At 44.6% G+C, this 16,298-nt stretch overlaps 1 protein-coding gene across 2 annotated transcripts in view; it reads left to right on the forward strand.

Moving 5' to 3' along the window:
- Positions 1-1,784: 1,784 nt before the first annotated feature.
- The window catches only part of NELL1 (neural EGFL like 1), a 914,558-nt gene continuing 900,044 nt past the window's right edge, over positions 1,785-16,298 (forward strand). The window contains exons 1-2 of one of the 2 annotated variants that reach the window (XM_019037681.4): positions 1,785-2,792; positions 10,955-11,083. In XM_019037681.4, coding sequence (XP_018893226.3) covers positions 2,738-2,792; positions 10,955-11,083 — 184 coding nt within the window. In that variant the 5' untranslated portion in view covers positions 1,785-2,737. The remainder of the gene's footprint in view (positions 2,793-10,954; positions 11,084-16,298) is intronic. The other variant, XM_019037682.4, reaches the window with a different exon arrangement.

The following is a 16,298-nucleotide window of genomic DNA, read 5'->3' on the forward strand; positions in this document are numbered from 1 at the left end:
GAAGGGTTGAGGAGTGAGTCCTGGGGCTCTCCAACATTTAGAGGTCAGGAAGAAGAGGCAGAGGGATAATCAAAGACAACTACTGGCTCCTGAAGAACCCGTGGAGGTAGGCCATCCTGAAGGGGAGGGTGGACTTGGGATCTGGCATCAGGTAAGATGTTTCAGTGTGGCTTCCACCGAACACAGGTCTCACTGTAACATTCCACCACCAAGTACATACATAGCCATGTGTCCCTTCATTGTCACTACAGAAACTTGCTGGGCCCATTCTATGAAGGTCACCTTAGCTTAACAGACCTACTCACTCAAAATCCCCACTCAGGGGTTGCACTTACAGGAGGAGATTGCAGTACTTAGTTATCTAGAAAAGATTTATGACCTTGTTGAGATTAACTCTTGTGACTGTTAATGGATGTTATGCTGCAAAGCTATGACAGAACATATGTCTTGCTTTATTTTTTAATGGAACAAGCTAAAAGTCCCATCCCACAGGACCAGCTAATTACACAGAGACTTTAAAGATAGAGAGCTCTGAGGATCTTACCCAGACCACCTTTTCCCCTTGCTGGGTTCACTGTACTTTTAAGGATTCTGGGCTTTCTGAAATCAATAAAACGGCCTTGTAAACAACAGTCCAAAGCACCTCAAGGCTGTTCCTACTGAGGTGTACTTAAAGACTGCAGAGGAGAGACAGGAAATGGCTCTTATAATACAACATGGTGTATGGTGTCCTTGTCCACAAGGCCCAACAAGACTTGGGAAATCCTATTCTCTTCAAGATGTGTGATTTTAATGTTAGCTTTAAATGCAACACGCTCCAGGTGGAAGGAAAAACACGTGGACTCTGTTAGTGAAAATACAGAGTCAAGGCAGACAGATTTCCTTTGGGTCTTAGCGGAATCTGAGTTGGAGTCAGCTGACATCAGTTTACCTCTTAATCATTCAGCTCAACTTCTGGATTGCGCAGTAGACTTCTTGAGCTGGAATTTACCTGCTTGTTCACTTTCTTTTTCATCTGCCAAAGGACCACAACATAAAGGGCCAAATGGGACATGGCTTGCACACAGAAATATCCAGAAAAATAGGGCAGAGACCAGAAGAGCATGGTAGTAAAACCTTCTCTCTTAATAAGCTGCGGTGATTTGGTGAACTTCACTGGGGCTCCTGGGGTCAAAGTTGTGTAGGGGTTAAGGATATAGGAAGTGAAAGTGGGTGCAAGAAGTGAGAAGGGCACGTTCTTATTAGTGAAGAGGATTCTGAAACGTTGGAATTGGTTTCCAGGAAACGAGGGACGGCTGTTCTGAGGTTTCTTTGGACTCCTCTGGGATCCCTGTTGTGAATATCAAAGGGGTACTGGTGGTGAGGGGGAGCGGGGGCTTCAGAGACAGTAGGAAGACTGAGCAAGCTAAGTGGAGTTCATTTGGTATAAATCAGAGGCTGTCATTTCAGATTTCATGACTCTACATATCCAGTTATAAATAACATTCCTAGGTGTTAGTAGGACAAATAGGAAGTGGGACAGAAGTCTCAAATTTGGGGGATCTTCATAGGGAAGGTCAGGTCCTGAAAGGGTCGCATAGAGGGGAGAGGACCCATTCTCTTCTTGCCGGCAAGTAGAAAACAAAGCCCAGCCCAGCTTTTCTCTCCAGAGAATGTTGTGGTGGTGGGGGAGGGAAAAGAAGGTGGAGGTTCCGGAGGAATTGCACATGGGGCCAAAATGTGACTATGAAAGAAGAGTGGGCTTTTGATAATACCATTAAGAAAATCACGCAAGAAAGAAAAAAAGATGGTTAGGAATTACCCCTATGTGGCAGCATCTGCCCTGCAGAATGAGAAGGTTTGCAAATAGACTTCCCAAACCCCAACCACAGCTCGCTCCGCCTCGAGGACCCCTTTTCTGCACCCCCACCTCAGCGCCCTCTTCCTGCACCCACAAAGAGAGTACTCAGTCATAGAGGTTCAACAGGAGAGAGGAGACAGAAGGTACAGGCGGTGAGCAGGGACTCAGCCATCATCCCCCTCAGGTCCCTCCCCACCCAGTTGACAGAGCGAATCCCGAGTAATTGTTTTCCGAAGGGGTCCGTGCGCGCTCGGTGGCGCCGCCTCGGTCTGGGTTCCCCCGAGGAAAAATACCCACCCGGGAGGGCTCGGCGGCTTTTCGACTCGGCGGGGATGAACTGTGGCAACTTCGGCAGCCCCCACGGCGGTGCGGAAGTAGAGAGGGCAACATTGGCGACTGCGGCACGGAGGGGCTGGAGCGCGTGAAGCCGTGGGGGCGCCGTGCGCCTCCCGCTCTCTCGTTTCGGCCGCAGGTCCTGGGACTCCGACTTCGGTGCTCCGGGTGGTAGCGGCTGCGGCGCCTGCAGTCCAGATCCTCGCAGTTCTGCGGGCGAAGGAGGTGAACGGAATCGGCCACCAGTGGGGAGCGCAACAAGCCACAGTAGCCAAACCCCGCGCTCCTGCCTGGGCTCCCAGACGAACGCAGCCGCAGCGGGGGCCGGTCCCCGAGCCCCACGCCGCCGCGCCGCGCCAGCTGTGGGGGGCGGGCTGGGGGCGGGGCGGCCGGGGCTGCCTTCCCTGGCGCATATCCGAGCGCAGCACCCGGCGCTGCCGAGCCACCTCCCCCGCCGCCCGCTAGCAAGTTTGGCGGCTCCAAGCCAGGCGCGCCTCAGGATCCAGGCTCATTTGCTTCCACCTAGCTTCGGTGCCCCCTGCTAGGCGGGGACCCTCGAGAGCGATGCCGATGGATTTGATTTTAGTTGTGTGGTTCTGTGTGTGCACTGCCAGGACAGGTAAGCATGACTGTGGCGGTTAGAGGGATCCGGGAAATGGGGGTGCCCACAGCCCACGGCGGCGTGGGGAGACCTGGAGCCGAGCTTTGCGCTGGTCTGGGGAACGGCGGTAGCGTGGACCGGTTCCTGGGATCTCTTTGCCCTGCTCGGAGTGACAGGGTGAAAAGAGGGACTCACGGGCTTGAAGATGTCCCCGTTGAGTGCCCCTTCTCAGGGGACCCGGCCTCAGGGGCGCAGGAGTGAGGGGCGCGGCCGAGCGGGCGCACCCTCTTGCTGCTAGTAACCGGCTTTCCGTCCCAGGGAGTCGAAACCCGCAGCAGGGCGGGCCCGCGTGCCCCGTGTTCCCGAACTTGAAAGGTGCTGTGGAAACCACTCTCGCCGACCCCCGCCAGGCTGGGAAGGGGTAGCTGCGGGAGTCGCACCCGCAGAGGGAGCGCTTCCGGCTGGCGGGCGCGGCCGGGGCCCGGGAGGGCGCGGTGCGGCGAGGGGAGAGAGCTGCGGGAGAACCCTGGGATCCCGCGATCTCCTCCTGTGCCTTCCTGACTACCCGGGAGAACTCCAGGAGTATTCTCTTCCGCCTGTCTTTGCTCCCAAGGGCGGGGCGAACAATTATCTGAGGGAAATAGAGCAGTGGAGACAATCTGGGGAAATTTTCTCAAGCTCAAACCAGTTTTCTCTTGCCATAATCGCAGGGTTCGGTGTGGGGACGGGGAGCAAGGATGACGCTTGATTGTCTGAAGTCCCCACTTCGTTCTGCCTCCGGAGACGCAGTTGTGAGGACTCTCAGCGCATCTTCTTCCTTCTGCTTCCACCGGCTCCCTTGCCCAAAAGTCCCCTGGGGTTCGGAGACTGGCTTGCAGCCGCCTTCTTCAAAGAGCTAGTAGTAGATGCGGGGAGACTGGGGTGAGGTGAGGTGGGGTGAGATGTAGGAAACTGTCAAAAATAGGGCCTGTCAACTGGGGGGAGTGTCGGAGGTTTGCAATCCTACCCAGCCATCCTCCGTACGCGCTGCACCCCAGAATCTGTGTGGTCATTCCCTTTCCCTTTATTCTCCCCCCTTTACCATCCTTATTTCCTTCTCTAGAGGCGTGGCCTTCTCTCTAGGCCAAAGAGCAAGTTCATCTGGAGAGGGCTAAGAAGGGGCGTCTGCACTTGGTTGGCTCAAAAGTTCCCTCCGCTTGCGCCCAGGCGCCCCTCTTTGGCAGTTAGCCCGCTGGAAGATCTAGCGTCTAGGAGCTTTCAGAGGGCCCTTCCCACTTCCCCAGGACTGAGCAGGCAGCGGCTTTCGTCTGGTTAAGAATGTTGAGTATGGATTTCTCCAGGGACAAAAGAAACCTCCTATTCCGTTCCTTACCTCTATCCGAGCTTCCCAGGCTGCGGAGACGCCAAGGCTCAGTCTAGCTTAGAATAGTTGCTTCTTGAGTTCAGGCCCATCCGGATGGGTTATTCTTTTAAAACCAGGACACGCTGAAGGAGTGCGCGCACCCCAGGAAGATCAGGACAGGCAAGACTAGTGCAGAGCGTAGGCTACAGGCTCTGAGCGCGAGAGTCTGGTGCTCGTGGACATCTTACAGAGGAACCGCAGACAGGAAGAAGCTAGGTAGGGAGGGGGCAACCCGTTAGTGAGTTCACATCCCTAAGTGCACATCACTACGGAATATGCCTAAATCCTTTGTTCTCATTACTCCTTTGAAAAGTCGCCAAAGTACCCTTATCACGGAATGGAACGTGTTTCAGGGTTCATTGCTTGTGGAAGGGATCTTTAAGAACAGGTATTTTCCCTCTTTCCACTTCCAATCCCCTTTAAATCTTGTAAAAATTTCGTTGTAGGGGAAGATTCATTCATGTCTTTATTCATTCAACAAACGATGTCTTGCTGGGTGCCAGGATTTCTTATGCAAAGAGGAAATGACAGTCCTTGACTTCTAGGAACTTAAAGCTCAGCTGGGAATCTAGATAGAAACTGGCAGGCATTTTAATTTTACAGATTGATGGGGGGGTTGAGAGGTAGGAGTATAAGTTTGTATTAAGGAAATGTGGAGGAGAGACAGTTTGAATTAATTCTAGGGAGGAGTGGTGGTCAGGGATTTGAGAGGTGTGCCTTCAAGGCTTTCTAGGGAGTTTTCCAGGTGGACAAAGTGGGAAGGCATTCTTGGCAGAGGGGAGCAGATTCAGCAAAGGTAGGGAAGCATGGAAGGATCTGACCCACTGGTTGTGGCTGTTGCCTAGGGAGCTTGGGTTCTCAATGTCACTTGGCACTATTTGAACACTAGAGGCCACATATTGCTTCTACACACATTATCAGAAGAATCAGAGAGACAGGGGGGAATTACCTCTCAATTTGTACACTTAAAGTATCTCGTAGCTTGAGAGGGTATAAGCAGTAGCTTTCTGGAGGCAGCCCTCTGATTCTGTGCAGAAATCACCATTTCCACATCATCCATCCACCCTTTTCTTAGGTAACAAAGGCTGGCTTGTGATTAGTTTATCAGCATCCAAACAGCTGCGTTGAAAGTTTCTTTGTCAAGTGGGACAATTGTTGTCTGGGCTGTTAACAGTCCTAGATGAAATAAACATGTGATTCACTTAGTGAGCTGCTCAGATATCACCGGCTTTTAATGGAACTGAGTAGATGATATCAGGCATATTTTAATTAAAGCAAGACTGCAGTGCAGACACAGTTGCATATGAAAAGATCTAATGATAGGTGTCATGAGGAGCTGCTTAAATCTGCCTTGTTCAGAGAACTTGTTTTAGAGTGCAAAGTGGAGTCAAGACGGGAGGTGCCATTCTCCAGTTCTTGTTATTTCTGGTTGAGAAATAATTCAGAGATTTTCAGGTACATCACTAATGAAAATTTAGAAGGCTACAATAATAGCAGTAATAACACACTATCTTTATGAGTTTTCACCAATGCTTTGGCAGTGTGAATAATTGCAAACTCAATAATTATTCCCACATTGCTTTCCAGTTTGTTTTGGTCACCAGGGCAGAGGGTGAAGGGAGTACCTACACCTGCAAAGCCCCTACTGACTAAGTGAATGTCTTTTGCTGCCACCTGCTGGAAAGGAGAGAATTTTTTTTTTTTTTTTTGAGATGGAGTTTTGCTCTTGTTGCCCAGGCTGGAGTGCAACGACATGATCTCGGCTCACCACAACCTCTGCCTCCTGGGTTTAAGTGATTCTCCTGCCTCAGCCCCCCCGAGTAGCTGGGATTACAGGCATGCAGCACCACGCCTAGCTAATTTTGTATTTTTAGTAGAGACGGAGTTTCTTCATATTGGTCAGGCTGGTCTCGAACTCCTGACCTCAGGTGATCTGCCCGCCTCGGCTTCCCAAAGTGCTGAGATTACAGGTGTGAGCCACTGCGCCTGGCCAAGAGATTTTCTTTTGGAAGGAACTCTCAGGTGGATCATTAATTATGAATTGAATAATGGAACTGTGAACATGAGCCCCCAGCCTCCAAGGATCGTGGAAAATACTGGCCAGCTTGGAACAGGCATAGAGCATATTCTTCAAGAAAATTGCTTTTAGGGTGTTAAGGATCTTTGTAGGTGCCCAGGGGCCCAAACCTGATTAAGTGGTTGTGAAATTCTGTGGTTAAATGAGCTCTTGGAGCATCATTCTAGCATTATTTTAGTCTGCATGGTCCAGAGGAAAACAGCTTCCACCATGGACAATGAGCAGGAGTAAATTTAAAGTCAGCCAGACCCAGGAGGATTTGCTGGAAAGCCTATGTCTGGGACCCCAAAGGTGAACTGAGTGGGCTGTGGGCCCGAGCATTCCCTGGGTGGGGGTGAGGAGCAGCCAATAGCAGCAGCAGCAGGTATCTTTGTTAGGGTGGAGTTTCTGAATCCTAGTCAGGCCTCAAGTGCCTCTGTGACATTGACATGCTGCCTTCCAGGTTTTTAAAATATTTCTTCCCCAGGAGCTTTTTATCTTGCTTAATTGTAATTCACAATTTCAGCCATTTGTAGAGCCGTTATGTCCAAAGTAGAGAACTTTAATTGAGTTTCCTAGGAAAGGGCAGGAGCTCCATGCTTGGACAAGAAGCAGAAACATTAATTTTTTTTTTTTTTTATGAGACCACACTCACACTACATAAGGTTCAAGACAGCCCATGTAAATGCTGCCTTATTACTAGGTTTTCTGATTCCCTAGGCAGTATGCAAAGTGCTATCCTTTACACATCCTGCTATGGGCACGAGACATTTTCATCCTGGTGGGGACCAATTAAAGGCAGAGAAGAAAACTATCCAGAAGCCTAATTGATTTCTCTTTTTTTGGCTCTCTTTTTATGAGGTGTTTTCATAATAAAAGCAATACACTTATCTTAAAGCCAGAGAAGCTCCTTCACTTTTGAGTTGTGGGCAGGGAGTTGGGAAGCGAATATACATTTCATATATGGATTTTACAAGCAAAGCCAGGGTGAGAGGCCCTTCTAAGTCACTTGGGCATGGAGAAGGGCTGGGAGGAAAGGGGCCATCTGTACCTTTTTTATGATTCCAGTGGAATTGAGGACCAGGGAGGTGGAGTGGTCTGGAGAACTAGTCTTATTAAAGACAGATGAAACAACCCCCAGCTGGGCACCACCTATGTGCCAGATTGAGCTGTTGAAGTGTGAATATAGTTTCCCCGAGACCTCATGAGTCTGGTGTAACAGGTACCAGTATCTTTTTTACACACGGTAACCCAAAACATGAAATTTCCTATAGCAGAAGATATGAAGCCACCCGTGTTATCGCTGATATGGAGAAATAGAGTTCTGAAGTCTCTGCTTCAGCAATCCCTTCAGGGAGGCAGGTATTAACATTCCTATTTTGTGGATGAGGAAACTGAGGCTTGATAAATGAATGCTTTTCTTAAGGGCACAGGGTTAGTAGAGGGAAGAGACTGGACTGAAACTGGCTCTCAGTTTATTGTTGTTTCCACAATACTTTCTGGATTGAGGGCACTGTGTTCTCATTTGGGGGTGGGGATTCAAGGATACCATTGGGGTGTTCTGCTAGTTCTACAGAGTTTGTTTGGGTGTTTGAAGCCTTGCCCAATTAATTGCAGGGCTCTTAGTCTGGGAGATTTGAGCGTCTTAAGGATGCCATTGCAGAAGGTCTTTAGTCCCTGCATCGGTCAATATTGTCATAATAATTTTGTATAACAAATAACCCCAAACTCAGTGGCTTGAAGCAAACCATTGATTTTGGTTCACATATCTGTAAATTGTGTTTGGGGTTGGCTTTTCTAGGCTGCATTTGGCTGAGCTTGGTTTCAAACTCAGGTAGGCTGCCCGCTCCACACGTCTAGGTCTCCTTGGACCAGTGGACCAGCAGGGACATGTTCTTATCATGATGTGGAAGTAGACGAGAACAAACCCCACTGCACAAGCATATTCAAGTCACAGCCTGAATAATGTTACTAACATCCCAATGGCCAAAACAAGTTACATGGCTGGCCTCAAAATCAAGAGATGGGGAGGTTTACTCCCATTGCAGTGGAAGGAACTGCAAAGCCACACAGTAAAGGCTGTGGATATGAGAGGGGTAAAGATTTGAGGCCAATGTTCAGTCAACCACTGTCCTTTTAGAAAGTTTCCTTGGCTTGCATGTCATCCGTCATCTCATACTATCCCCAGATATGCATATTGCTCAGAGGTCATTGCACCCAAAGTATTGATCATGCATCAACTCATTAGATAATCAGGTCTTAAGTTGAGAGCCTGCCTGCCATCTGTCCAGGCCTGTGAAAGGCACTTGGGCAACAGGGGTGCTTCCTTCTTCTTGCGTCTGGTGAAGGGCACATTCCCCAGACCACATTCCAAATTCCTGGCCAGAGAAACACCAACTTGGAGGTCCCCTGAAATTTAATTTCTGCCCTTAAACATAAACCTTAGAACCCTCCAATTATATCTCAGAATTAGAATAACATCCAAGCTCCTTTTGGGTCACAGGGCTTATATGATCTGGCCCTTCTGTCTCTCCCCCTTTGGCCTCTCTTCTTTTTTCTTTTCTTTTCTTTTTTTTTTTTTGATACAGAGTTTCACTCTGGCACCCAGGCTGGAGTGCAGTGGTGCTGCAGGATCTGCTTCCTGGGTGCAGGCGATCCTCCTAAGTAACTGGGACCATAGTTGTACGCCACCATGCCCGGCTAATTTTTTGATCTTTTTATAGAGACATGGTCTCCCTATGTTGCCCAGGCTGGCCTCAAACTCCTGAGCTCAAACAATCCTCCTGCCTCAGCCTCCCAAAGTGTTAGAATTACAGGTGTGAGCCACCGTGCCTAGTTGGCCTCATTTTCTACTTCTCTACCCCTGGCCCATTCAGTTTCAGCCATGCTAGCCTTTTTTCTGTTCTTAGGACACTCCCAGTTTGTTCCTCGTTTGCATGCACCCTTCTCTGCATGTGGAAAGCTTCCTCCCATCTTGCCTTTTCTAGTCATTCAAGTTTCAGCTCAAAAGAACCTTTTCAGCCCCCCTTTCTAAAGTAGGACCCCCCATCCAAGTTGCTTTCTATCCCATTACTCTGTTTTCTTCATGGCGTTTATTGCCATCTCAGATTATCTTATTCATTTGTTTATTTTTTGCTCTCCCCCCACCTAACCCACAGGAATGCGAGCTCCGTGTGTGTGCTCTATAGTAAGCACTCAGTAATACCTGTTGAAAAAATTATGAAACGAATGAATGCAGAGTGAATGGAAGGAAGACATCTTTGGGTCATCTGGAAGGGGAAAACTTAAATCTTCAGTTCAGGGGACAAGGGGAAGTCTGATAGAAACTGAGAAGGCAGTTATAGACATTTTGTCTGCCTTGGCAATAACCGGTTTCAGCTCTAAAGAGGCCTTCCTGACCAACCATCTGTGGACAGAAGCCTAGCAGGTCCTGTTTCCTAACAGGAAAAGAGTAAGGAAAGAGTAGATTTCCTTCTCCAAGGCTGTAGGACCAGGGGTTAAGGTGGGAGGACAGGTGAGGTGATGATAGCTTATGATGTCCCGTGAACATTCACGCAGTGGGTGCAAGCCCTCCAAATCTTGTCTCAGTGACTGCATTACCAGCAGATGAGAGTTGACAGCTGTTGCTGATTAAAACATTTCCAAAAGCACAGTCAAAATTGCACTATTGAGATGATACGTGTAGATAGACACAGCCTTTATGAATGGCTTAAACACAGCCCCTTAGAGTGATCAGTAGCCTTATTAATACATATAGTTGGAAATCACTTTGCAATCATGAATGAATCATTGCTCAGAGCACCCCATGGGTGACAGGCATCTTTAGGGATTTGTCTTTCTCAAACAAGGGAAGAGGAGGCTCAGGGCTGTATTTCTCTGCATTAAGGTTCTCTAAGAAGAGTTATCAGGGTATCTGGCTTTCCATCCAGGAATCCCTTTGGATGGAAATATATATCCATTATTCCAGGGATTCTCCTTCCTGGCCAGTCCCTCTGCCACCCTTCTTCAACAGGGACAGGGTCCTTTTCCACTTTTTTCCTCCTTAGCACAGGTGATTGTGCCTGATTAATTAGGGAACACTTTGTGGAGGTGTTTACTGGTGGTGGTGGGTCAGATTTTGCTACTGCATCTGTCTCTGAGGCAGGTGGATCAGGGCCACAATCTTGTATCTGCAGTCAACACCTCTATAAAGCTTGGAAACCCAGTTTCTTCATAACTCACCTGACAGCAAAACCTATCCTGAGTTGAACTCATTTCATGGCAAGACTTGATCTAAACTGATATCAACCTATTTATAATCTTTATTTATGCCAATTAGAGAAGTATGTCATACTTTTTGCTTCGGAAATGTTGTATTTGATTATGGGGTTCTGAGTTAGACTTTGCTAAAAATGTTACATAAAATGTAGTATATAGGCCATATTACCTTTCTAACACATGGCACCTTCTGAATTCTGAACTATATTTAACCCCAGGAGTTTTGGATAAGAAATTATCAATCCATAATTGGGGGTGGGGTTGGGGGAAGGAACAAAGAAACTACAGTATTAGCGGGGTAAGGGAGCAAAGATTTGCTTTTCTTTTCCCTCCGTAGACAAAGACTCTCCAAGCACTCATCATTGGCTTCCTTGTATTCCCTGCCACTCCCCGACTCTGTAACCTCTGCTCTATAATGCTAACAGTCTGCATTTTAAGCCCAAACAACTCTTTGTTCCTTTCCAGTGGTGGGCTTTGGGATGGACCCTGACCTTCAGATGGATATCATCACCGAGCTTGACCTTGTGAACACCACCCTTGGAGTTGCTCAGGTGTCTGGAATACACAATGCCAGCAAAGCATTTTTATTTCAAGGTAAAGGCGCCTCCTTTCTTGCATGGTGGCAGAGGTTGGGGAGGAGGGTCTGTCTGGGGAGTGCTCATTTGTTGTGTGTTTGTCTGGAGATCGCCTTTGCTATTTCTCTTGTGTTCCTGTCCTGAGTGTTTAGATATGCAGGGGGTGTTATTCTGAGGGCAGGAGGGAGGCATTAGAGATCATGGTGGTGAAATATTTGGTTTGGCAGTGAAATATTTCCTTGATTTTGGTGAGGATCTAAAGTGGGATGAATTTATAACATACTTGAAAGCCATTGACCAGCTATATTATTGTTACAGGACATTTCTCTAGCTGTTATCAATATCTTTGCCTGTACTTATACCTATACCTATATTTACATCTTTCATCTAGTGGATAGGCCATAAGAACAGAGGAAAACTTATGGCTGCATTCTCCTTGAGGTAGAGCTTACTCAGTTCTGCCCACTATAAGCTGGACCACAATTCATTAAATGATTCAGCAAGCATTTATAGAGAAAACATGGTGTGGTTCTTAGAAGCATGGTGTTTCTCACAATTTTGGAGGCTGTGAAGTCCAAGAATAAGGCATCAGCAGATTTGGTACTTAGTGGGGGCTGGCTCTGTCTGCTTCCAAGATGATGCCTTGTTACTGTGTCGTCTGGAATGCTGTGTCCTCAAATGGTGGAAGGGATGGAAAGGCAGAAAAATAACTAGCTAGTTTCCTTTCTAAAGACACTAATCCATTCACCAGGGCAAAGACCTCATAATTTAATCACTGCCTAAAGGCCCCACCTCTTAATGCACTAGGGATTAAGTTTTAATATGAATTTTGGTGCGACACAGATATTCGAATCAGCAAAGTGATAGGTCAACAGATACTTAAAAAATGGATAAAAAGCCTGGTATAGGAAGGGGTGGAGTCTCACAGCATTCTGAATAGAGGAAATAGTATGCATAAAGGTAAGGCAAAAGCCAACAAAAAGACTTTCCCATGGAGGAAGGGTGGTGAATGTCTAGAGGGGTAGACAGGGACTAGGTTACATGGGACCCTGTTGTCAGAGCTGATATTCTGCTGATATGTGTGGGTTTGGGTGTACTGATGATTTATGGTCAGTGTCCATTTTGATAGCTGGGATGCCATGTACTTTTTGTTACCTGTTTTAAGTATTACTCTTGCCCATAGGCCAGTTAATGGCTTTGTGCTTTACTCTCAGGGAAGTGGGGCCTTTGTAGAGGTTTAAACAGGGAAATGAACTGACCAGATACCATAGTAAGGCAGCCTGGATATTCCTCTACGAAAATGTCTGGCAGGGTTCTTTTAACTCAGCCTTTTATGATGATAACAAAAGGATTATTTTAGCATGGCTGAACCAACATAATAGAATGAGATTTACATATTTACAGTGCAGATAACTTAAGACTTGTTAATGATATGTAGCAAATCTAGAGTTATTATGTAATTATATGTAACAAGACTATGGACATACTAATTTTCACTTACTCCTTACTAATGAATTGGTGAAGTATGTAAGCTGGGCATGGTTAAAAGGGTAGACTGAATTACTTTGTTTTTGCATTGTGCTATATCTGCCCAGTCACTGTTGAGAGTCCATACCTTTCTTGATCTGAGTCTTAATCCATCATAGCAACAACTCATGCTGATACTTTATAAACAAAGTTGCTATGGAAACCTGGCTGGTCTGTAAGCTTCAAGAGGGCAGGAGTCCTGCTGATCTAGATACTCCTAGATCAGGGCCAACTACTGTGCATGAAACACAGTAGGTGATCAATAAACATTTTGAATGGAATTAAAATTTCTTTTGTACTACGTACCTTATAAAAAGCTTACTGCTTGCTTTAGTCACTACTGTTCATTCCACAAGTGTAGGTCCCCTGGGCTGGAACTCTACTTTCTAATCTGTGTATTCTCTGTTTTGGCAACCATCTCTGTGTTGTCTGCCCAGCTACAACAACTGGGAGGGATTTTCAGCTTCTTTGGTGGGAAGAGTAACTTTTTTATGGAACTTTGACAGAGAAGGCCTTTCTCTTATATCCCCTGTGATTATATTTGGCTCACCTAGAAATTCAGGATAATCTCCCCCATCTCAATATCAGTAACTTAATCACATCTGCAAATCCCTTCTGTTATGTAAGGTAACATAATCATAGATTCTGTCAATTAGCACCTGGACATTTTTGGGGAGCCATTATTTTGTTTGCCACAAAGTCTGCCCTCTAGATCCCAAAGATTCATGTCTGTCCCATATGCAAAATACATTCACCCCATCGCAGTATCTCAAAAAGTCTTAATCCATCATAGCAACAACTCAAAGATTGAAATCTCCCCTAATCTCAGCTGAAATATTCTACATCTCATTAAGTAATCTAAATCAGATATGGGTGAGACAGTTGGTATAATCCATTTTGGGGGAAAAATTTCTCTTTATTGTGGTTTTATGAAACTGGAAAACAGGTAATCTGCTTCCAAAATACAATGGCGGGACAGGCATAAGATACCAGTTATAGATATTTCTGTTCCAAAAGAAGGAAATGGAAAGAAGAAAGGAGTCACTGGTCCCAGACAATTGTGAAATTCAGCAGTGCAAACTCCGTTGGGTTCAAGTCTTAGAAATAATCCTCTTTGGTTTTGGCTCTGTCTTCTGGCTTGTGGCTCATTCCTCTGAGACATCGTTCATTTTTCATGAAGGATAGCATTTGTTTGCAGTTGAGTAGTTTTATCAGTTTGTTTCCTGCCTGTAAAGTTTTGGTGGTTTGTCAGACATCTTTCATTGTGTCCTCTCTCAGTCTTCTTCAGTCCAAATTGGCAGGGTTTCTGTTGGTATAGTATTCTCAAGAACCTTGAAGGTCTCCTGTCCACTAGACAAGCAGCTTATCCACAGATCTGTCCTAGATAATGCTGTGTCTATTCCTGACTACTTCTGAGATGGCTGAAGGGAATCCATGATTCACATACTGATCCCTACAAAGAGGCCTCTAGGTGATTGAATATTTTGATCTTTTGATCCTTCCAAGGCACTCTCAAAAAGTTGTTTAGCCACAATGTGGCTCTAGAGCAGGCTTTCCTGATAGTGTGTCTCCTTTTATTGTGTTTTGCAATCTGGATAGGCTGAGAACTCCCTGAATTATCAAGTCCTGACTCCTTTTTGCTTAACAGCTCTTCTCTCAATCCCTTACTTTTCTCTCACATTTTGCCATAAATAGCAAGAAGAAATCAGACTGTAACTTCAACACTTTGCTTGGAAATCTCCTCACCTAAATATCCAAGTTTATTTTACTTTCCACATAACTACAGGAAAAAATGCAGATAAACTTTCTGGCATCATGTAACAAGGATCCTCCATCTTTGGGTATTCATTCAATAATACGTCCCTCATTTCCTTTTATGCCTTTGCTGGGACCACTTTTAACATCTGTATTTATTTTTAACTCCCTGTTGAAGGCAACTGGCCTTTTCTACCAAGCTCCTTAAAAATTTTCCAGGCTCTACCTATTACCCAATGCCAAAGCCTCTTCCACATTTTTAGGTATTTGTTACAGCAGCACCCCACTTCCAGTTACCTAAAGTTTGCATTGGTTTCTTACTGGTGCTATAACAAATTTCTACAAATTTAGTGACTTAAAATAAATTTATTATCTTATACTTCTAGAGGTCATAAGTTGAAAAAAGAGATTTATGGGGCTAAAACCAAGGTGTTAGTAGGGCTGTGTTCTTTCTGGAAGCTCTACTAAATATTCATTCAGTTCATTGCCTGTTGCAGCTTCCAGAAATTGCCACATTCCTTGGCTCACGGCTGCATCAGTCCAAGGTCGACTTCTGTTGTCACATTTCCTTCTCTTTGATTCTGTCATCATATTGTCTTCTCTGATATTGACCTTCTGCCTTCCATTTTCCCTTATAAGAAATCTTGTGATTATGTTGGAACCACCTAGGTAATCTAAGTATTCTCATCTCAAGATTCATAATTTAATCACATCTGCAAAATCTTTTTTTTGCCATATAAGATGACATATTTACAGGTTCTGGGGATTAAAATATGAATATCTTTTGGGGCCCATTATTCTATCATAGAATGGCTAAGCATTGTTGGGCATAAATATGAACATAATGATGTTTCCTGAGTACTACAATTAAATCTTCCTTTTTCTAGTGCAGTATGGTCCAATCGAAATGTATTGTGAGCTGCATCTTTAATTGTAACATCTGTAAGAGCCACATTAAAAAAGTAAAAAGAAACAGATAAAAGTAATTATGTATTTTATTTAACCCAACATATAAAAAATATTATTTCAACGTATGGTCAACCCAAAAATATATTAATAAGATATTTTACTTTTTTTTAAAAAACAAAGCCTTCAAAATTAATTGGTATTTTACACTTAAAACACATTCCGATTTTCATGCTAAATTTTTAATCTGTAGTAATTGATATGTATGTTGATTTCATAAAATTTAAAGTTAAAAAAGTAGATTCATCAAATTATTCTGTACAGACAATTATTAGATTAAAAAATTAAACAGCTTTATTGAGGTATAATTATATTATAATAAACTGTGTATTCAAAATATACAACTTGGTAATTTTAATATACAAATATACCTGTGCAGCCATCATCACAATCAAGAAAAATGAACACAGGTATCACCCAAAAAGTTGACCTTTTTTATAATTCCTCCCACCTACCTCTCCCAACCTCCACTTCTAGGCAATTATTGATCTGTTTTCTGTCACTATATACTAATTTGCATTTTCTAGAATTTTATATAAATAGAATCATACAACATGTGCTTTTTTGGTCTGGATTCTTTTACTCATTATGGGTATTTTGAGATTTATACATATTGCAGCATGTAAAGTGCTTTTCTTACAGGCAGTATATAGTTGGAGGCTAACTTTTTATTTAAACCAATAGAATAATTTGTGTTTTTCATCAGCGTATTTAGACTATTTACATTTAATGTGATTATTGACATGATTATATTTAAATCTATCTTCTCGTGATTTGTTTCCTACCTGTTCCATGTATTCTTTGTTCCCTTTCCCCTCTTTATGTCTTCTTTTGGATTAATTGAATATTTTTTACAATTTTGTTTTATCTTCTTCGTTGACTTAGTAGCTATAACTCTTTGTTTTGCTATTTAGTTTATAAACTCCTGACTACATTGTTATTTTTATTTAATGAGTCAATTATCTTTTAAGCAGATTTAGATAATA

Source organism: Gorilla gorilla, chromosome 9 (genome assembly GCF_029281585.2).
Source record: "Gorilla gorilla gorilla isolate KB3781 chromosome 9, NHGRI_mGorGor1-v2.1_pri, whole genome shotgun sequence".
Taxonomy (NCBI): domain Eukaryota; kingdom Metazoa; phylum Chordata; class Mammalia; order Primates; family Hominidae; genus Gorilla; species Gorilla gorilla.